Source organism: Lynx rufus, unplaced genomic scaffold (genome assembly GCF_022079265.1).
Source record: "Lynx rufus isolate CCGP_SWC_20201006 ecotype Redwood Valley unplaced genomic scaffold, mLynRuf1.p SCAF_1, whole genome shotgun sequence".
Lineage (NCBI taxonomy): Eukaryota > Metazoa > Chordata > Mammalia > Carnivora > Felidae > Lynx > Lynx rufus.
The window spans coordinates 197,309,595-197,333,099 of NW_025814823.1; the positions used below are offsets into that span (position 1 = coordinate 197,309,595).

The 23,505-nt window shown below is 44.8% G+C and overlaps 1 protein-coding gene across 3 annotated transcripts in view; it reads left to right on the forward strand.

The window, feature by feature from the left end:
• CSNK1A1 (casein kinase 1 alpha 1) overlaps positions 1 to 4,997 on the forward strand; it is a 47,947-nt gene extending 42,950 nt beyond the window's left edge. For 2 of the 3 annotated variants that reach the window (XM_047092486.1, XM_047092481.1), the window contains exon 10: positions 2,463 to 4,997. In XM_047092486.1, the coding sequence (XP_046948442.1) occupies positions 2,463 to 2,470 (8 nt within the window). In that variant the 3' untranslated portion in view covers positions 2,471 to 4,997. Of the gene's footprint in view, positions 1 to 112; positions 2,369 to 2,462 lie in introns of those variants that run through there. The other variant, XR_006964564.1, reaches the window with a different exon arrangement.
• The last annotated feature ends 18,508 nt before the right edge of the window (positions 4,998 to 23,505 follow it).

Genomic DNA, 23,505 nt, shown 5'->3' on the forward strand with positions numbered 1-23,505 from the left:
AAACTTAAATGTAGCTATTAACTCAGTAGTTACAGTGATGGTCCAACTCAATTTTGACTTTGCTTTTTGCTCCCTTTTTTTTGTTTTGTTTTTTTGTTTTTTTTGTTTTTAGGAGCAAAGGGATCCCTTTCTTATTTTAACTGTTGTTGCAGTGAAGATGGGTGTTTGGACTTTTAGAAGCCAGGAGACACCACCTAAATTACAAGATAAAAACCAAGGAATCAGTGCACACTGGAAAAAGGAATGCACTTGAAGATTGAATGTTGAATACTTGCTGAATGCTCCCATTGAGATTTTTCCTACGTAAACTTGAGTAACATCTTAGGACAATTCTCTGGAGAAACATTGATCCCTGGGTGGAGTATCCTACCATTGGCCAATCTGAAGAGTTACATCTGGATCTGACTGCTCTATTCCTCAGGAATATTTTTAGGCTAGCCTCTGATTCCTAAGCAATTGTAATCATTAACTGACCCAGTAATTTCTCAAATATCAGATGAACAGATACAATTCTTACCTAGATCTAATTTTTATCCCTGTTAAAGACACAAGAGTGTTCTAATATTTTGACATTGTAACTTACGTTTTGTTTTTAGTTAGTGATAGCGGTTTCTATTTTAAAGCTGTTTGGATATTCAACGTAGTAATTAGATTATTCAGTATAACGTAATCACATAGCAAGGTGTGGTAAACAGTTTTAGTAGCTGTGTAAACATTTTTCTTTATCATATTTAAGAATAATTGCAGGACTTGAAATCAAATGCTCATCAGGGTAAGGGACACCTCTAATTAGCTAATTCATAGTTTTAATTTGCTTCACAGTATTCTGTATTTTAACATTGGAATTACGTTACAGAATATGGTCTTAATTTTAAGGGTTTTAATTCAGGTTTGATCTGACAGCCTTTTCTTTTTGTGCTTACTTTGCTAATTCTCTTTAGTAATATATACCAAATAGAACATTCCTTGTGATGAAGTTCATTTTCAGAAGTCTTCATAAAATTTTTCATTTTGGCATTTACTTTATGAATTTAGTACTTGGGCAGGCAACAGAGGTTTATTTTATTTATTTTTTTTAACAGAGGTTTATTTTGTGTCTACTCTGTTAGTCGGCATAGAGAGCGAAAGAATGTGTACAGCACTGTCCTCAGGGTGTTAGCACAATATGTTTTTAAACGAATTAAGATGACTTTCAGCCCTCAAATGAACAAATTCCTAATTAACGAGTGAGCCCATATTTCCCCAAAAATGATATATAAATGTTTGGTGTTATCTTTCCGGGGGGCGGGGGAGGGGTGTGTAGGGAGGCATAGATTTTAGAAGCATATTATTTGTCCCACAGAGCCCATTGGAAATGGTCCAGCGAATGTTTGAGAAGCACAAAGAAGGGAGAAGTTTATGATGAATAAAAACATGGTTTCCACGCTGAATTTAGAAGTGAGAGATCAGAGTGGGCTAGAAAGAGCTATAATGAGGCCAGCTATAGGGGTTTGGAAGGGGATGAACCAAGGGGCATGGTCACCTCAAGGGAAGGCTTTTGGTGAGAAGAGGTGGTACTGATGGGGTTTTCGTGTTTTGGCTGAGGAATGGGCATACTTCCTTTCTGCCTTGAGCCACAGATAAAGCTTGTAGGTAATAGAGATAAGCATTTGCTCTAGTGGTCTTTTGCCACAGATGGAACATGCAGCTGTTACTACCCGAGGCTGGTTTCTATTCAAACCTGCCTATGTGTGGAAGTCTTAAGAGTCTAATTGTGGCAGAGGGAGGTAGTGTTTACAGGGTGGGAAGGCTTGCAAAGTAAATCCAAAACAAAAAAGCCTCACTTGTTTAGGTTTTCAAATCCAGGGCAAAACTTTTTTAATGTATTATTGGTGGAAGTACAACGTTTTTAAAGGTTTAAGGTTTCTGTGATAAAAATCATACTGACCAGGTTTGTGTTCTATGAAATAACTCAATTATGTCTTGAATACATTTATTATTAAAGCTTATTGCTCCTTATTTGGATCAGAAGTAATGTGCAGAAAAGTTCCTGCATATAGTATGATTAAGACTATAGTTTGTAATTTTTAAGGCAAAACCATCTTACTTTTCATTCGTTTGATAAATATTTGAACACGTTCTATGCTCTAGGTACTAGAAGTCTAGAAATAAATAAAACAGGCTCATTGGAATTCCCAGTAATTCTCGGGTCTGAAAAGTGTATGCTGACTGGGAAGGCTTTGATTCACTGTGTACCGCTCCTACGTAAAGGCACCTAGAACAGAAAAGTTTTTGTATGTAGTTTTAAGATGAGCTGTGATTTTCAAATAGATGAAAATATTCTGAGTCACCATTCTAATAAAGTAATTATTGGCCCAGTTCCACCCAATTTCCCAGTTTTGGGTGTGGTTTTTAAAAATCTTTTGTAACTTGGAATTGTAACATTCTTTTTTTTGTTTCGATTTTTTTTTTTTTTTGAACAGGTTTCTAAGCATGAATCAAGGAACAGAAGAAGCAGAGCAGATGATCGGAGCAGCATTTGTTTCTCCCCAAATCTAGGAATTTTAGTTCATATGTACACTAGACAGTGGTTGTGAACAACCATTTACTTGGTGTAAAGAACTTAATTTCAGTATAAACTGGCTCTGGGCAGCATTGGTGATGCCGTGTCCTGAGTTGTAGCCGCTGTAATTGTGAATATTAACTGAGATAGTGAAACATGGTGTCCAGTTTTCTATTGCATTTTTTCAAGTGGAAAAGTTAACTCTAAATGGTTGACACACACAAATTGGTGGAGAAATTGTGCATATGCCAATTTTTGTTAAAATCTTTTATTTTGAACTATACTGCTTTGAGATCTCATTTCAGAAGAACGGCATGAACAGTCTTCAGCCACAGTTGTGATGGTTGTAAATGCTCACAATTGTGCGTTCTTAGGGTTTATCCACCCCTGGGGTTTGCAAGTTGTTCACTTAAAACATTCTTAAAATGGTTGGCTTCTTGTTTGCAAGCCAGCTTGATACGGTAGCAACCAAAGATTCCAGTGTTTGAGCATTCGGAAGACTGCCTGCTTACCTGTGCTAGAAATAACAGCATCTAAAGTGAAGACTTAAGAAAAACTTAGTGACTACTAGATTATCCTTAGGACTCTGCATTAACTCTATAATGTTCTTGGTATTAAAAAAAAAAAAAAGCATATTTGTCACAGAAATTTAGTTAACATCTTACAACTGAACATGTATGTATGTTGCTTAGATAAATGTAATCACTGTAAACATCTATATGATCTGGGATTTTGTTTTTATTTTGAAATGGGAGCTTTTTTGTTTACAAGTTCATTAAAAACTAAAAACTGTTTCTGTAAGGAAATGAGATTTTTTTTAAACAACAAAAATGCCTTGCTGACTCACTATGAAATCAAAATCTCCCCAATTTTTTAATAGACTACTTCAAGCCATTTGTTACATACAGTTCCTTTGCGAATCATTTTAGATTTAGTGTTACAACTTTTCCTCAGATTTTTTTATTTAAAAAAAAAATTTTTTTTTTTTTTTTTTTGGTCTGAAGGGGAAAGGCATTCTTTATTTTTCCTTTTATAATGACTTACAGGCACAGTACCTAGTGCCGCGGCAGCCGGGACTCCGTGTTCTAACTCCTGCGGCCTCGCACTAACCGCTGGACTGATTGTGCATAAGAATGAAAGCGTTAAAGGGTTTAACTACCATTTTGTAGCTTTTCTTTAAATTCCTGGTTAATTTGGCTTTGAGCAGATTGATTCTTAACTTTGGAGAGCATCCCGCCAGGTGGCCAGGTGAGGTTCCTATGATTCCTGACCCTCCCTAAGCCCCCATTCTTTCCCCTAAGTTCTCTGTGCGCTTCCTCTTAATCTTAAATGCGCTCTTCTCTTTCCTCTTTCTGACCCAATAGAAAGAAAAATTTATTGACAGTAATTCTTTAAATAGCGTAATTTATTCATTTATAGCATGTCAGGATTAATTAAAAGAACCTTTGTCTGAAAATGCTGCCAGGAGCCTGTTGTAAATGTAGGTATTTTGTAAAATAACCTTGAAACTGTAAATTGACAGGTTTGTTCAGATTGTGTCAGGTTTAATTTGTTTTATTTTTTTTCTCTTTCTTTTTTAAATCTACTTTAGCAATAATTAATTCCATGATCACCACATTCTGCTATTACAGAATATATTAGCACCCTCCCACTGCAGAAATCTTAATGAGTGCGAACTTTTGGGGTAGGCAGCTTACTTGTTTCTTTTCTATCCACCCATGTGAGTTAAGGTATTTGTTTCTTGACTAATAAACCCTTTGATACTTTTAGCCAGAAATCAGTCTCATAAAGCTATTTTTGAGTATAGTTTGTGTAAAATAAAAATGTTTAGCTTTGGTAATAACTTTTCCGAGCTGAACTCCCTCTAGCAAGATATTTTTCAGTGCTTTTATTTACTATGCACTTAGACTATGCACTTTTTCTGAAATATTTTTGTAACACTTAACTTTTTTGTATTTTTGCCATTTGAAAAGGTTGTGGTGTAGTTGGTCTGTAATTAAGTTGCAGATTTCAAACTGCTGTTAGCTTTGTAAATCAAAATATAGGTGTTTCTGTCCTGGTATATCTTCATTCCATCTGCAGCTGGAGCTGGAATCCCATTGATCTTCTAGCTACCATTCATTTTCTTCACAGTTCACAAAAGAAGAATGTGAAATTCAGTGAATGCTGTTCCTAATCCTGTCGGGAGATGAATCTCATTTCACCAAAATTAAATTATGTTTTTCCACTAAAATGATGATACAAGTTGAAGACACATCACTCTGAAATTGGAAGACCTCACCACTTAAGGCTCCGCAGTGGCTTACTCAGCTGAACTCTAGGTTACTACTCTACTTTGTTCACCCATTGGGGGGTGCAGTTTTTTTTAAATGTCGGGAGATGGCCATTCTAACTACTGTTGAATGTCTCTGTTTTGGGAAGGTATAACAAGAAAATAAAAAAGAATATATATGAAGGGAGAGACTGGTTATCTCCTCCCATACGGTTGTGCTCATGCTCCTATGGCCTACAAATGGAATTTGGGAGGTTTGCGTTTTCTATTATTTTCCATCAACAAATAAGCAAGAGATTTTCCTATTTCTATTAGTGCTTGCAGTGCTATTAAAATGTTTCAAGCGGAGAATACTGTAATGGCTATAAACTGAATTCCATTATAATAAACATAGCAATCAAGATTTTAGAAACCAAGCCAGTAAGCTAGTTCTCCCTACCATTTGCTGAAATACAGAGAATGGGTTCTTCTGACTTGAGTAGAATGAACGGTAGGACTTCTAAGAAGGGTGCCCCTGGACTTTCTTCATCTCAGCTTCCGAAAATTCAGTGGTCTGACCAGGGCTCTTCTTGAGCCAGATGGATATGTAGCCATGTTTTACGTTTTCTTGTTAGTTTTTCAACGGATAAGCATGTGATCAAAATGTGAGTGGGTCTCTACGAGGTATATAGCAAAGCGTCATGAACAAAAATTTATCTCAGATCTGCCGTCCCCTTTAAAGTGAGACCTTGTGAGGCTGTACCTTGACAGGGTTGTTTTCGTGCTCTTCTCATCTTTTAAAATGGCCAGAGATGGTGATGAATCAAGAGTAAGTTGATCTCATCGGTCTTTGAATCATCAAACAGTACCTTGTTGAAGTAAAATGACTTGATTTCTGAAATGACTGTTAGACCCGTTATGAGGACATAATGCAAAAGTAGTGAAAATGTTGAACAATAGGAGAGCTGTCAGACTAGCCGTACACGGCCGCGGTCGCATTGTTGGTCAGATGGCATTGTGTCTGTTGCTTGAGGCTGTGGACCCACGGTGACTAGAAGTCCACAATGAGAAGGAAGATTCTCCTCCTCCTTGTGAGTTGGGAGAGCCCTCCTGGGACTTCACACTTCATTCTGTTGTTTGGTCTCTGCTATTTGTCAGCCTGGCACGGTGACTTGGTTCATTCTGCCTCTGCCTGTACCAGATCAGATCCCTTAAGTGTTTTTGGGGAACTGCTACCATTGGCTACTGTGTACACCCGTCTGGATCAAAATCGCGAAGAAATGTTTGTAATGGCGATTTGAAGTGCTGGGGCAGTGTTGAGTTCATTGGTGTCCGTACCACCGTAGACCTGAGCCATAGCACCTGACTCCCTAAAGAACTTGACTCCCTAAATGGGAAGAACAGTAAAGTGGAGGTGGAGAGAGTGTTGAAGTGGCCAGTAGATTAGATCAGTGTCCTTCATAGTGAGGAGGCCAAGCAGGACATGTAGGGGTTGTAGTGACTCATCTTGTGTTTAAATTCAGGATTTCTTATTCTACTTGGCCATTTATCACTCCAGCCATGTTTGTTTTTATAGGTGACTATTTGGATACAGAAGGGTTTGAAAAAATGAACTGTTTTGGCATTGTAGCGCACATTCCAAGTCGATTTTTAGACTGTCCGGGACTATGCCAGCTACAGGGAATTCAGAAGTGACCAAGACCATCCCCCCCACCCCCCCCCAGCCTTGTTTTAAATGTTTATTTATTTTAGGGAGAGAGAGACCGGGCAAGCAGGGGAGGGGCAGAGACAGGGGGAGACACAGAATCTGAAACACGCTCCAGGCTCCAAGTTGTCCGTGTGGAGCCTGATGTGGGGCTCAAACTCTAGACAGTGAGAACATGACCTGAACCGAAGTCGGACGCTTAACCGACTGAGCTACGACTGAGCTACCCCGGTGCCCCAAGACCATCCCTTTTTAACAGCTCAGTATAAGAGAAGAAATAGCAATTTTGTATCACTGTAACCATTGCTAAAGAGGAAGCATTTGGGTGTTATGAGAGCACCTAATAGAGACATCGAACTGTCTTAGGGTTTTAAGGCGTTTAGCAAAGAAATGTAGACAAATGGAGCAGCACATGAAAAATCTGAAATAAAGATGGGACTAATTATGGAAGGTAGTAAGTAGCTGCAGGACCATTAAAGGTACGGATAAAATTCAGGTGCCCTTTGGAAGGATCACAAAGTATGGGCGGCCCATTGAAGCTGTTGTAGGGAGACCAGGGCCATTCCAAGAAAGCAAAAAAGTGTGGAAAACTTGCGACTGAGGCTCCCAACTGAAGAGACCTTTACAGTTCTACATTTTAGCATAGACCCAAAAGCTGTGGAAAGGATTAGATCATCCAGTGGCAGTGGGAAAAGGACTGGGGAATCTGCAGAGTATGCCTATTTGTCAAAATCCTGAAAAATACTGAAGCATCTTATTTACTGAAGGAGACATTTTAGAGGAATTTATGGTTCAGGTCCAAATCTCAGTCTTCCAGCATGGTATCTTATTTGGAAGAAGTGGGGAGAGATTCCATATTAGGATGAAATTTAACAGCTGTATGAAACTACTTTCATTTATTAACCCTCAAAAATCCCTTGGCCTATAGCAAAATTTAGGTGTTTATATATACGTTTCTTTGATGCCATTAAAGATGTTCATACAGGGCCGCCTGGGCGGGTCAGGTCAGTTGGTAGAACATGAAGCTCTTGATCTTGGGGTTATGAAGTTAAGTCCCATGCTGGACATAAAACTTGTTTTTGTTTTTTGATGTTTATTTTTGAGAAAGAGCACCAGCAGGGCAAGTGCAGAGAGGGGGACACAGGATCTGAAGTGGCCTGTCTGCTGACAACAGAGGGCCCGAAGCAGGCTCGAACTCACAAACTGTGAGTTAATTGACCTGAAGTCAGATGCTCAACCTACTGAGCCACCCACGTGCCCCCCCCTGCATAGTTTACTTCTTTAAAAAATCTGTTACATAGACTGTTTTAGCTTTATTCTTAAGATAAAAAATTTATCCCCCTTTTCATCGATGACACAGTGACTTGTGCACGTTTATCTACTAAATCTCCTAGTTCAAACTTTAACAAGGCCAGAGCTAGGTCATCTCTGAACTGAGCCGATACCTGTGGAAATAACGTCCTTCAGTCTGCGAGGTGCTTCTTACGCTTTGTTCTTTTGATATTTAAGGAGTGTCTGGCGGGCTGAGTCAGTGGAACATGTCAGTCTTGATCTCAGGGTCATGAGTTGGGAGTCCCACATCAGGCATAGAGTTAGTTCACCTTAAATTACAAGAATGGTACAATGAATCTTCCTTATGCTCAGGAGATTCAACAGTTGTTTACATTTTGCCCATTCAATCTGTTTGCACATCTATTTATCTTTTCATCTTTATTTTTGAGAGAGCGAGCAAGCATGAGCGGGGGAGGGGCAGAGAACCCAATGCGGGACTCAAATCCACAAACTGCAAGACCATGACCTGAGTTGAAGTCGGACGCTCAACTGACTGAGCCACCCAGGTGCCCTTGCACATCGCTCTGTAAACATACACTTTTTAACCATTTGAGAGTAGGTTACGGAAGTATTTTAATTTTTCTGAGAACAAAGATAAACTATTAATCATGGTACAGTTAATCAAAATCAGAACATTTTAAGATAGACCCAGTTTTCTAGTCCAATTCCGTCTGTAGTCCCAGTGTCTTTCATAACCCTTCTTTCAAATTGTCCAGGACAATTTGTCCAACAAAAGAGCCATTTACCGTACTTACTTATGTTTTTAAGTTTGGAACAGTTCCTCACCCTTCCTCTTTCATGACCTTAATGTTGTGTGTGTGTTTGTGTGCGCTTATGTGCATGTGTATGGTTTCATTTTCCAGCTGTGTTCGCTGAGGGTCTGGAACTCATGCTACTAAGGTAGCAGTGAGCACACCGGGCGCCCAGGTCTTGATTTCTAAATACTAAGGAACCATGGCTTCTTGGAGAAGTGTCTGACTTCAGGGCTGGGGTAGAGAAAATAAATACAAGGTGAACCTGGAATATTCTTGTGCCAGAAAGAAAGGAAATCACAAAAAAATGATGAGTACATGTCAGGACACTGGAGCCACTTGAAAGGTTCTTATTGGCCAAAAGTGTATCAGTTATATGAAAATGCTGATGACAGTGTAACTTAAATACCCATGGTTTCCATATTTGTATAAAAGGAGGAGAAAGGAAAGCTCTTAAAAGAATGCTGATAAGAGTAATGTTGCATTTGAAAAGTCAACATTTTACTAAAGGGAGCAAGTGCAAGTTTGATAAGCGCGAACATTTACGTTGTCAAAAGTATTACTTACCAAGTAGAAATACGCATTACTTGCCAAGGAGCATTCTAAAAAATACCTGGCCCGGATCCTCCATTGGAAAGGTGGTGCGATCATCTCCATTTTAAAGACAAATTCTAGGTTTCATAGCATATCTTGCAGAATTAGAATTTGAATCCATCTAGAACTTAACAGCTGTCCAACAGACATCATGTCAGTCCTTAATCATGACAGTTACTGTTGTTCCTGATAGAAAAGAATTTAGAAAGGTGGGACTACCCAAGATGTGACAGCTGTTGGGTTTTATAAAGCCAAGACCTAAACCTGGCTTCCTTTAGTTTTTATATGGTTAGACCTGGTGCCCTTTTAAAATTTTATCACCATTTGAAACCCAGAGGTTAGTAATATTAACCATTTATTGAATGCTGTATGCCAGGCACCTTTCTAATGCTAATTTGCCTGATTGTCACAGCTTCCCATGAGGTAAGTCCTGTCTCCTGTTTACTTTTGGAGATCCTGAGGCACAGGGCTGCAGGAGGTACTTTATGTTCTCGTAGTTTCTCAGGAACTTCGCTTTCCTCCTTTAATTTACATAGTCAATGTATGTTTTTTTTTTTTAATGTTTATTTATTTTTGAGAGAAAAAGACCGTGCAAGTGGAGTAGGGGCAGAGAGAGAGGGGGAGACACAGAATCCGAAGCAGGCTCCAAGCCGACAGCACAGAGCGTGACACGGAGCACGAACTCATGAGCCACAAGATAATGACCTGAGCCGAAGTTGGACACTTAACCAACTGAGCCACCCAGGTGCCCCTAGTCTATGTATCTTTAAATGCATATCGAATAGGATGGCAGTCTAAGAGTTTCAAAGTGCCAAACAATGCCATAAAAGGTTCCTCATAAACATAGCTCAATTTTGGCTGTTTGTATACTTGAGTCCCGCATTTAGGACCAAATTCTACATCTTGGTGTTTCTGTTTTTGTTTTTAGTCTCTTGGAAGATGATTGAAATGAAGCCCCAAAAGGGCCTCCTGGGTGGCTCAACACGGGTGGCCCAGTCGGTTGAGCGTCCGACTTCGGCTCAGGTCATGATCTCATGGTCTGTGAGTTCGAGCCCCGCGTCGGGCTCTGTGCTGACAGCTCAGAGCCTGGAGCCCGCTTCAGATTCTGTGTCTCCCTCCCTCTCTGCGCCTCCCCACTCATGCTCTGTCTCTCTGCCAAAAATAAATAAAACATTGAAAAAATTTAAAAAATAATAAATTAAAAAAAAAAAAGAAATGAAGCCCCAAAAGACGTACAGATGTATTAAAATTACCACAACCAAGACTAGAACTCACACCAAGACATTCTTTTCCTAGTGGTACTTGCTGTTAAGCCAGAGGAATTCTTCTGTATAATACATTTATCAGCCAACTTTTACCTAGTTACCACCAAGTACCCATCTGTGTGCTAATAAAAGAAAATGTCAGCCAATTTTGCTATTAACCAGTCTTACTAGAAATTGAAATCAGTTTTTTGAAATCAGAATGATGAAGTACTAGTGTTGTAAGATGTTATTCATACCTAATCCAAGAATGGGATGCATTGATAAAATCGCATTCTGTTCGATGGTTGGTCAAGGTATTTTTCCTTGGGGGGAATGTTTCATTTACGGTTTTGGAGCATATTCATGTGGCCAGGTTTGTGTAGGTTATTCTAATATGCTAGTACATTCACTGAAGGGGTTTTCTTCCCCCCGCCCTGTACTGTAGTACCAAGCCCGAGAGTGACATTTATATAAGGAGTATAATGTGTTAGGTAGAAAAAAATGTAGTCCATTCTCAACATGACCATATTAAGGCTGCAATGTTACTGATTCAGGGAAGTAAGTAGTTTGAATAACCATTGGAAACAATTTCTGGGGGGTGTCAGGCAGCACACTTTGGTTTTCTGCCAGTGGACAGTTAACACAAATCATGGTGGTGATAAAGTGTTGCATTAGATATTTAGGTTTGGAAAAGGGGAGGTGGGTATTTTTAGAAGCTGCTCTCAACAGTTGCTAAGTAAATATTTTTTATTAATTGCAAAGCTGGTTTGCACTGTGGTAACATTGCAACTCCATTAAGAGTATAACGTTTTAGTCTAGATTTAGAAACACAGTAAAACTAGCCTCTAGATTGTGTGTGTGTGTGTGTGTGTGTGTGTGTGTGTGTGTGTGTGTGTGTGTGTGAGAAAAAGGGCGAATAAAGACACCAAAATTATGAAAATGTTCTTGACCGCCCTAACCCCTGCAAAATGAAGAATGTGTAAGTTACTGCTTCTCTGTCTTGAATTTCATATGACAAGCATGCATGATTTTTTTTTTAAGCCTGTGTACAAAAAGTGCAAGTTCAGTAGTTAGAATAGATTATAGTTAAATAGATTAGTAGCTAAAGAGCATTTACTGAGTCTCTTAAGTGCTAGGCCCTGTGCTACTCCCTGGGAATTCAGGAGTGACCGTACGAGACTATGCAATGTGGGATGTTACCAGAATTGGTGCAATATAGACGGAGGTCAGAGGAGATAATCTCTGAATTGCCTATTGAAGGAAGAGTAAGATTTCACCGAGCAGAGGAGACTCCTCACCTTGATGCTAATCCTGGAGGAATGGTAGCAGATCACACCCATGTGAAGAATTTAATCGGGCAGAATACCCACTCCTTCAGTTTAGAGCCAGATGAGTGCTTCAGGCAGTGAATGCTGGAGGTTCACACCTCTTATGAGATTATGTGAGTAATATGTAAGCCATACGGAAGTTTTTACAAAACTGAAGTAATTTGGAAGTAAAGACAGTTTAGTTGGAATACAAGCCCTAGGATTTCAGTCTAGGAAGAGATCTGAGAACGGTCATGAGATAAAATGACAAGTAGTGGGGGCGGGGGGGGGGGGCGGGAATGGTAAGGTGTGACAAAATCCAAGCAGCCAGCCTAAACTAATGAAACGTATTGGACCTTTGGTGGGGCTGGGTGGTGGCAGAGAGGTGCTTTTCAGAGCAGACAGCAGAATATCCTCATCTCGCACCAATTCCAACCCTTTCTAGCATGTCCACAGATTGCTAACAGTTGCATCAATGACCTCATAAATTAGGTACGGTAGTTAGGAGTCCTTGGATTCTATTACATATATCAAGGCAAGTCTTTTGTTGGGTTTTAAGGCTGATGATGTGCCCCTATGGGATAAATGTGTTCAGTGTCTTTTTAAATGGCCCTTGTCAATCTTCAATTTCTATCTTTAGATAAAAATATCCTAATAATTGAACATCAGGAAGGACAATATCATACATTAATTTTACTCCGGGTGTGTATTGTCACCCAGGAGACTATGAAGCCTCATTGGGGGTTTTTGCTGCTTGCAGAATCTGGAGGTGCCCAATGCTCTGCTTTTTTGTCTTTGAATTCTATATATGGCACGTTAGCAGGCCAAGGTGGATAAACACGAGAACAGCATTATGTGAAAGTAAACAATAAGATCATTGAAACTTGAAGCTGTGGTCTCCCTTTGGAATAATAGCCTGCTCAAGGTCACAGAGCTGATGAGCGGCAGATCTAGGAAAGAATCCAGCTGGAGGCCTTTGCCACTAAACTGCTACTCTAGGCACAGGGCAATGATTCTAAGTACAGTTCCAGCACCAATAGCCTGGGAACTTGTTAGAGATACAAACTCACGCCCTGCTCCAGACCTACTGAATTGAACTCAGGATGGAGCCCAGCAATCTGTGTGTTAGCACCCCTCAAATACTGCTCATGCTCGCTAAAGTTTGAGCAACACTGGCAAAAGAGAATGAGGCCAAAAGTAGTTGGTAAGTAGAAATTAGCTATAGTGGGAAATGGGGAAAACCTTGCATCTGGGGCTTTCCTCCCACACCCACACCATTCCCATCACCACCACCCCCATTGGTTTTTTAGCATATAAGGGTTCCAGATTGCAAAACTCATGTTTCTTTGTCCTAGTTTGTAATCCTCGGAACTTGAGTTAAAATTAAATGATTGACATACAGTCCCTTTAAGTTGCAAACTTTTGTTTTTTATTTTTTTAAAGCTTATTTAGTTTGACAGAGACAGAGGGTGAGTAGGGGAGGGGCATAGAGAATCCCAAGGACACCGTCAGCACAGACGCCCATGCGGGGCTCAAACTCATGAAATAGATCGTGACCTGAGTCGAAACCAAGAGTCTGACGCTTAACCGACTGAAGCCACCCAGGCACCCCTAAATTGCTAGCTCTAAAAAAAAAATGTAAACTTAGGGGGGGAAACCCGATTTGTACATCTTAACAGGACTCCGTTTTCAATCAAAACCACTTTTCTAGGAGCCCTGTGAAACCCCACATTTTGAATAACTAATGCTTAGGGTCAGACGTGCCCCCAAGCCAGAGATGTAGATTTGGAAGCTGTCACCGTAGGAGTGATAGTTGAAATCCCAGGACGAGGGGAGTTTTTCCAGACTGCATTTCCAGCTGGATGTGAAGAAGGTTGAACACAGAACCCCGGGACATACAAGGGCAAAGCAAAATGAACCAGCGAAGAAGATTGGGAATTGTCACAAAGGATGTCCGGGAACTCAGCAGTGCCATATGGAGAGGTCGAGAAAGAAGCTGAGTGGTTGATGAGTCAAGACGCTTCATGCTAGTTGCTGCAATGGCCAAACTCGAGACTAATGGCTTTATGCAACATGTATTTCTCCCTAGTGTGAGGGATTAGCCTTCCACCTCGGCCTTCCAGGCTGATGCTGCAGGGAAATGTGTCAGCAATGAACTGCCTGAGCGGGACAAACATGTATCACTTTTTTTTTTTTTTTTTTTTTTAAATAAACCGTCGGCCAGAACCAGTCAGGCCCATTCTATCTGCAAAGGAGGCTCACCTCCTTTGCTATTTAGGTACCTAGTTTTCTTGGTCACGGCTTGTTGGCAAGTGCTGCTGTACAGGAAGCTGGATGTCAGAAAACTGCCCCTGGCTGTTTGTACCCTCACGTATCCAGGCTAGGTTTTCCAGGAAGGCAAAGCCTGGAGCCAGTAAACTCCCATGGCCCTCTGGCACAGTCTCCTGGCCTCTCTTCCAGGGCTTGTCACATAGGAAAACAAGCCACGCAGTCGCTGTTGCTAGGAAACCCGTAAACACGGCAAGAAATAATCTGCCTATCTGCCGAGGCCTTAGCGTTGCCACTCGCCCGTCGATGCCCCACAGCTGCTTGACCTTCGCGGGGGGCTATATCTGTGTGTTGGCATAGGAATAAGGAAGAGAAGAGTGTGTGTCTCTCCTGCTGGGAGCAGAGTTTCTTTACAAGCAGAAGGCATAATTATTTTTGTCCTTTGTATACGGGAGCCTAACACAGGAAGGTGACCGGTTAAACTGCCATTAGAATCCGAATCCAGGATAGCGTTCGCTTTCTTTCAGCAGTGGTTCGCGTCCTGTTGATTCATCGGACGTCTGTTGCCAGGGCCACGTCTATCTTGAACCTATGCAAATAAATAAATAAAATAATAAATACGTTTTGGGGTCTATGTGCTGATTTTATACGTATTTTTTAAGTAAGCTTTATGCCCAGCCTGGGGCTTGAGCCCCACACCTAGAGATCAAGAGTCACATGCTCCACCAAAGGAGCCAGCCGGGTGCCCTGTCTACCTGCTGATTTTGGATTCAAAATGTGTGTTTGTTTGTTTGTTTGTTTGTTTGTTTACAGGGGGTGGGGGGCAGAGGGAGAGAGAAAGCGAGTCTTAAGCAGGCTGCACGCCCAGTGTGGACTCGATCCCATGACTGAGAGAACATGAGTCAGACGCTCAACAGACTGAGGCACCCAGGCGCCCCTAGATTCAGAGCTTTTAAATGGCTCCTCCATCAAATGTTACTGCCCCCTAAAGAGATCAGCAAAAGCTCCCCAGTTTCAGCTTTTTGAAAACAGAATTGTAATTCTCTCCTTACCGCTTCAGATCCTCTGCCCCCCCCCCCCCCGCCGCTCCCCACCCCTCTCCTGCTCACACTCTCTCTCTCAAACATAAACATTAAAAAAAAAAAACAACATGCTTTCAAAAGGTCAGTGTTGCAGGTCTACCTAAATCTGACCATTTTAATTCTTCTTCTTCCTCCGTGCTGACCCTTCAAGAAGACTGAAACGGAAGGACTTTCTTACACTTCCCTAAGTGCCTAAGAACCTGCCATCCCTTCTGCTTCCTAAAAACCCATGGAAGCTGACTTGAACACGTATTTGAATCTGCTTACTAGCTGGCTCTAGAGCCCACGCTTGAGGTGGCTAGTTACGCTGGTTATGCTGTGTACCCCGGGATTTGAGATCCATGCGTTGCAACGGCCACCCAAGTATCAGAGTTGACTCACCATGTCTCCCAATGAATCTACAATTTTGCTTCCCCAAACCTGCTTTTCCTCCTATAGTTGATTCTGTCTTGGGGAATGGAAGGCAACTGTAAGCAGAACACCTGAGCGCCTCCTTGGCTCTCTTATCAAGCCCAATTACTCACTGTCCTCACTGGTTTTGCCTACACTGGGCCTTTGTCACCTCTTATCCGAACTCCTGCCTTACACTCTGCTCTAGTCTCCTTGCCTTGGGTCTAACCTCTCCAATCCATTCTCCACATCATTCTTCCTGAATGTGCCACACCCTTTTCCCCCTCCTTTCAAGACGCTGACTGAGCTCCAGGATCTGTCTCCTGCTTCCCAACCTAACCCAGCTAATCTCTTGACTTCGATCCCGGCCCCAATCTCCTTCCCAACCCTCTACCCTCCAGATATGAACGCATTTCCCAGGACACATTATCCCATCGTGTTTCCATGTACTTTCCCTGTGCTTACGGATGACTTCCACTTTCCCCTCCAGTCTGCCCGCTAATTCAATTCGAGTATTTCTAGAAAGTTTCACCAATTCCAGCAGAAAGGTTGACCATTCCCTCCTCGGTGCCCTCACTGCAGCACTTTCCTAACTGTGTTTGCTGTTGTATTTCTGCAATTATTCAGACACACATTTCCCCGTTCTTTTTCTTTTTCTCTTTCTTTCTTTCTTTCTTTCTTTCTTTCTTTCTTTCTTTCTTTCTTTCTTTTCTTCTTTCTTTTCCTTCCTTCCTTCCTTCCTTCCTTCCTTCCTTCCTTCCTTCCTTCTTTCCTTCCTTCCTCTTTCTGCCTATGTGTATTTATTTTGGGGAGAGAGGCAGAGAGAGAAGGAGACACAGAATCCCAAGCAGACTTCCTGCTGTCAGCACAGAGCCCAATGTGGAGCTCAAACTCACAAACTGAGATCGTGACCTGAGCTGAAACCAAAAGTCTGAGCCACCCAGGTGCCCCACTTTCTTTCTTTTTCTTTTCTTTTCTTTTCTTTTCTTTTCTTTTCTTTTCTTTTCTTTTCTTTTCTTCTTTCCTTTCCTTTCCTTTCCTTTCCTTTCCTTTCCCTTCCTTTCCTTTTTCTTTTTCTTTTCTTTTCTCTTCTTCTTTCTTCTTTTTTTTTTTTTAAGTAATCTGTATGCCCAGCCTGGGGCTTAAACTCACAGCCCCCTGTAGGTAAGTTTCTTGTGAAAAGTGGAGTGTGGATGGTCACCTTGGCTGTCACTGCTGATTAGACTTTTATCTTCATACTCTTTTGCTCCCATGTCTGCTAAAAGACGTTTGAAAAGTGGTGCACCACCTTCAGGTATATATTAATGTATACTTTTAAGCGGACATCAATTTTTTTCCCTTTTTTTCCCCTATAACCTTAAGTAGTTGCAAAGGGTATGCTTGGAAGGTGTTGGCAGGGTGCAGCACATTGGCTTCTCTTTTCTGAACACCATTAGAATCCAGTTTTGAAATTTTGATCTTCAACTATATCCCCAAAGGGGGTCAATAAAAGGCATCTACAGCCTGGCCTCTTTCCAAGCAGCTATGTTGGGTTGGGGCACTTGTTGAGGAACTACAGACACACCTTTTGGGGACAGCCCTGCCCACCTTCATCCTCTGAAAAAAGTTCACGGACACGTTCCGGCCAGAACGTTTACATCATTCTTTTCTCTCCCTCCAACTCCTCTTTTTCCATTTCACCTTCATCACAGAACTTTATCATACACGCTCTTCATTTTTATGCCCTACTGTCTTTTCATGGCCGCCCTATTGCGCTTTTTTTGAAACAAAAATATGCACTTAAATTCCAATTTTGATGTCTTTTAAGTAAGCTCTAAGCCCCACATGGGGCTCAAACTCATGACCCCGAGATCAAGAGCTGTAAGTTGCGCTGACGGAGGCCCACCAGGTGCCTCCTCCAATTTTATTTTATTTTATTTAAAAAAAATTTTTTTTTAACATTTATTTATTTTTGAGACAGAGAGAGAGCATGAACAGGGGAGGGTCAGAGGAAGAGGGAGACATAGAATCTGACACAGGCTCCAGGCTCTGAGCTGTCAGCACACAGCCCGACGCGGGGCTCGAACCCACAGACCACGAGATCATGACCTGAGCCAAAGTCGGACGCTTAACCGACTGAGCCACCCAGGCGCCCCTCCAATTTTAATTTGCAATTTCTTGTGACTATAAACCTTGACGTGTCATTTCCTCTGGCTAGAGATGCCATTGCAGTTATGATACTTCCTTGATCAGAGCCACCCACGTGCATTAGAAATTTGGGTAGCGATTTGAATATGGAGCGTTGAATTTTGTTTAATGAGATGGATTTTTTACAATGCATACTCGCGTATATATACATCGATCAACGCTATTTATTCCCGGGCTGAGATAGGCGTCGCCACCAGCCCTGCCCCCTGCTTTTCATTTTCATCCACGTCTGAGTTTTGAAGCCCTTTGCTCACACAATTATATGGGACTGGAAGTGGTTTGGTTATTACAGTACCACTCGCTTCTTTGAATTCTTTCCAAGATACATGCCAAGAATTACTCGGGGAGCTTTTGTAAAAAATTAACGAACAATTCCATTAGGCCTTCCTTCAGTGCTGTGCCATGGAAGCCTCTCTTTGCTAAGGCTGTTTCCCTGAAGGAGCTTCCAGAACGAGGTAGAGCGGTTTACAATATGACCCCTGGTTGGAGGCCCGTGAGAACAGAAGCCGACTTCGGGCTCCGAGGCCCTCAGGAAGCCTCCAATCATTCTCTGCCAGCTTGGGCCTATCCCTTTCCCTCTCCGGGTTGGAATCTCTGGATCTGGTGCCGGCCGGAGAGTCTCTCGAGCTGAAACTCGGGATTGTTCTCTGCCTCCCACTCCGTCAACTCCTCTCCTTGAGCTGTCTGTCTCCGCAGGACAAAGACTCACCCTGTGTCATCAGCCAATCAATCCAATGATCTAAAATGATGTTTTTGGGCCATTTACAATCAGCTCTTATACAACGTAGGGAACGAGCAGTCTCTGCCTAGTTCACTAAACCACTCTAGAAAATTGGGGCGCCTGGGTGGCGCAGTCAGTTAAGCGTCCGACTTCAGCCAGGTCACGATCTCGCGGTCCGTGAGTTCGAGCCCCGCGTCGGGCTCTGGGCTGATGGCTCGGAGCCTGGAGCCTGTTTCCGATTCTGTGTCTCCCTCTCTCTCTGCCCCTCCCCCATTCATGCTCTGTCTCTCTCTGTCCCAAAAATAAATAAACGTTGAAAAAAAAAAAGAAAAAAAAGAAAATTGTGTGCCACTGGCCCCAACTCGCCTCCGTTAGCATTTTAGTTCAGGGCATCAACTTTGCTTTCGGACCTGGGCCTGCTTGGATCCTTGCCTCTTTCTGACCACATTAATTATCTCAGGTTTCACCAGGACCCTCCCCTCGGCTTGCTCCCGTTTCTAACGAGGATGGACTCGCCACCTCAGGGCCGTGTAGATTGGTGACTTCTTGCATCGTTAGCCTTTCCTCTGAAACGGAAACAGAATCCTCTCTGCTCCTGGAAGGCAGCTTGATGCCTTGGAAATAACACGGAAGCTGGTGGCGACAGATGCCAAGTTCACTAGGCTTCGCTCTGTCACCGACAGCGAGCCAGGTTAGCTCTGTTCTCTACCAGGGACACGACTGCATACGAATGTTTTCTCGGTCGTGTCCTCCTACCCAGGATCACGGGGAATTCAATAGAAGCTTTCTGTCTAGATAGTGCCAAGCATACAGTCAGCTGTTGACGAACCCGTTAGTGGCCATTGGGAATATCCGAGAGGAAGCTATTCCCCAGAATCCGAGGCCTGTCCCGGGAGGAAATCTTTCTCGTGATCTCAGGGCACATGGTGGACCCGGGAGATTCCGACGGAGGAAGACAGAACGCTAGGCGGTGAGCAGATCTGGAGGTCTGAAGCGTTGTCTCCTTAAGCGCCCCCCATCCCCGTCCAGGCAGGAAGAGCCAGGGCCTTCCTGGGGCCCGGGCGGGCAGGGGGAGGGGGCGGAAGGGCCGTTCTGCCAGCTCGCGGCCACCCAGCTGCTTTCCACAGCTCTTCTCAAGGCGGGTGGGGCACCGCCCAGGCTGTGGGTGAGTCATGGTAGCTGCCTGTCTGGGCAGGAGTTGGCCCTACCTGCCTCGCGGACGGAGTGCTGGGGCACCTGGGAGGGCCAGCCCTGGCCTGTGGCGGCCGCTGGGAGGAGCCGGCTCCCCCAGCCCCGAGCTGGACAAGAGGAAAGGCTCCCGGGGGAGCAAGGAAAGAGCCTGCACCAGGCAGCCGCGGCCCACAGCCGGGAGGAGGCCCAGGCCACGCCGGCAGATAGCCATGGTCCCTGGGGAGGCCGGGCGGGGGACAGGAGTCTCAGAGGATCCGGGTGTGGCTTCCGGGCCGCTCACCAGCTCTGTGACTCCAGGCCAATGACTCCCCTCAACTCCAGAGGAGGCGAGGGTGCCCGCCCCACGGGGTTTTCGGGAAACCTCAATATTTCCTAAAACAAAGGTCCATATGAAGGACTCAGCAGAGGCCTAGCTGACGGAGGTGAGGGCACCTTAGGAGGTGAGGGCACTCTAGCCAGAGCCAAAAGGAGGGTCTGGGGCTAGAAAGTGAGGTCCTTCTGAGGACTGAGGCGGCTGCTGAGTAGTCAGTGCGGGCAGGAGAAGGGAGCGGCGAGGGGGGAGGTGCCTCGACTGTGGGGGTCACGAAGACCAGATTATGGAGGTAGGCTTTGGCTCCGTAAGTCACGGGGAGCCTGTGACTGTGTCTGCGGGAGGAGGGGTGACTTCAGGTCTCTGGAATGCAGAGCTATACCGTGTCTTCCAGCGTAAGGCCTGGCACGTTTCCTCGGTGAGGTGACATAGGCAATGAGGACAAGGCAAACGTCAGCCTGCCCGGGACACGCTTGTGCTTCACCCTGAGAGAATTCAGGAGCCAGGGAGTGACCCGAGGCAGAGCTCTAGGAGCCCCCTGATCTGAGCTCCTCGAGGCCCAGGCCCCCGTGTAGAGAGAAGTCAGGGTGCAGCACCCGCTCTGGCTCCCGTTGTAGAATGAAAGAAAAATCAGGAGGTCAGTCGTTGGAACATGTGACTCTTGATCTTCGGGGTGTGGGTTGGAGCCCCAGCTTGAGTGTAGAGATTACTTAAATATAAAATTTTAAACGAAAACCAGGAGCCCCTGGGCCAGCCCCTTATTTCACAGGGAGGAGAAGAGCCCAGAGCTGGAGTTCCATGTGCACAAGCCACACAGCAGGTGGTGAGAGAGCAGGCCTACGGATGTGGGGCTCCTCCTTTCACTCCGTCCCTCCCCCTGAAGAAAGGGCCTTGTGGCAGGGAGGGACACCTCGGTCGTGCCCCAACAGGGCCCTGTGCACCTCCCCCAGGCCCAAGATGTGGGCTCTCACGTCAGGGAGAGGAGATGAGGTCAGCAGTTCTGGGAGCGCGAGAGGAGGCACCGCCCTGCCTGGGATGATCCGGTCTCTGCCTCACCTCTCCCTCCCTGGCTCCGGGCAGGAGTTTCTAATGAACCGGGCTGGGCAGGCTTCGCCTCCTTGGAAAGCCTCCAGAGGCATTGCAAGGAAGCAGTCCCTGTCTGCAGCTGCATTCTCCAAAGGCCCTGCGCGCCCTGTCCAGAGGGGCTTGGGGCTGCGCCTCCCCCTCTCCCAGGGCACCGGGCCCCTTCCCCTTCTCTCCAGCGCAGAGGTGCTCAGGTGGGAGAGCAGGGGCGCAGTGCCCTGAGTGAGCTATGGGACCTGCTGAGTCATCCTTCACAAATATGCAGCCAGGTCCCAAACTCCTCCTCTTGTCCAGTAACGCCCAGGTCTGAACAAGTTCTGACTCTCATTACCCACCCCCCCACCCCTCCCATCACCTCCCAGACTGCAGTTCTGTGACTCTCCCTTAATCGCCCCTTCCGGCCAACCTGACCCCTCACTGCTTCCCTCTTGCCAAACGTGACCACCCACCGGTCTCAGGACATTTGCACTTGGGGCCGTCCCCCAGAGTCTTCCTGATCTGTGCTGAAATGTCCCCCTCTCAGCGAGGGCTTCCTGGATCCCCCTGTTTGAAGATGCCACCTGCCCTTCAGTCCTCACCTCTTTCCCTGTTTTATTTTTCTCCAACTAACATACTATATACTTCACCTGTTACTTTAAAGTAACCGTCATCTCCACCCCACCAAGAAGGCAGCAACATGAGAGCAGATGTTTTTGTCGCTCTGTTCATTCACTGCTGGGTGCTCGGGATGTCACGTAGCGCCTGGCACATAGCAGGCCCCCCACGAACCCCTGGTGAACACTGAGTGGATAAATGAGGGAACGACTAAATAGATTAAGAGAGCAACAGAAGCTTCTTTGCTCTCCTGGGCAGAGGGCGTCCCCCCTCCCTGCTCAGGAACTCCTGAAAAGTGTGGGACTCTACAGACTTTGTAAGAGGGAATTGACCAAACGGTGGGGGGGGGGGTGCGCCGCCAGGCAATCACCACCTCCACCCCCCTCCTCCAATCCCGTCTTTTATTTTTCAGAGAACTGAGTCCACCCCTCTTGCCCCAGTCAAAACCCCTCTGGTTTCTTCACATCTGTCTGATACACTGGAGGTATAAATGAGATACAATAAAAGGCACAAGTCCGAAGCATGCAGCTTGATGACTTTTTACATAGTGGTAACCACCACCCAATCCAAGATGTGAGCCATTTCTACCCCCGCCGGGGGGCTTCCCAAAGGCAGCTACCCTCCCGACTTTATCGTCACAGAATTGGCTGTCTCTGTTTCAGAACCTCACCTAAGTGACTGGCACAGTATGTGTGCTTTTGTGGCTAGTTTTTATTTTTATTTTAGAGAGACAAAAGCAGGGGAGAGGGGCGGAGGGAGAGGGAGGGAGAATCCTAACCAGCCTCCAAGCTCAGGTCCCACGCCCCTGGGGATCATGACGGGAGCCGAAATCAATAATTAGAGGCTCAACCGACTGAACCACCCAGGTGCCCCTGTGCCTGGCTTTTTTGGCCCAGCGTTGTGTTCATGAAGTTTCTCCACGTAGCACAGGAGTTTGCTCTTTTTTTTTTTACTGCCGTACAGATTCCTCCTCACATCTTCTCGAGTCAGGATTACATGATGTGGGCCAGTTCTTCCGTCGGGCCTAACGGAGAACCTGGGGGAGCCCCCACCCTCGCTCAGCCCTCCGGTCTCTGGCGTTTTGTGGACGCACAGGCTGGAGAGGAGCTCATTTGCTCCGCTCCGGACTTGGGGACCTCATCATAGTGCTTGGAAGGCCGACCAGCATCATGGGCGAGGGCTGGGCCCTAGAATCTGGCTCGGGCTCAAACTGCTCATCTGCTACTTCTTGGGAAGGTGACCGGGCAAGTCACTAAGACTGGACTTCTTGTCTTCATCTATAGAATGCAGATATATTTATACTACTGACTACATGGCATTGCTCTGAATATCACAGAAAATGATCCATGAGTCTGATAGGGCTGGCAGAGGTTGGACAAACGCTGGTTATTTTTGTGACGGCTTAGACCATCAGACACGCCTCCACAATTGTCTTTATTGGGATCTTTGCCCAATAGGCCAACCCATAGCTCTTTCCTGGTCATCTCCCCTCACCCCCACAGTGCTGCCTGCTTAAGCCTCAATTTCCTCAACTCGCCTAACATTTTATGAATGAGCACGGAAGAAATACACAGAACACAGGGACCATTTACGAGCACCATAACGAAAGCCTTGTATCCTCATTGCAGAGGATTCCTTAAGAGACCTTCGTTCGGGACTTTGAACTTGAGCTTTACAAAGTGCTGAGTGAAGAAGTAGCTGAGGCACAGAAGGCAGGCACCAATTTGAGATTCAATCTGCTCTCCCAGATGGAAAAGCCTGAGCCACTCACACCCACTCCTCATGGTCTGTTGCCTCCCAGCGAGAAAGCTGCCATCCCCACGATGAGGCCACGCACGAGACACAGCCCCACTGCGGGGGCCTGGGCACGTTATGGGAACACCAATGTCACCCCATGACTCAGCCCCTCAGGACTACGGGCCGGGCCCCAGTGACGTGTCAGGTGTGGTGAC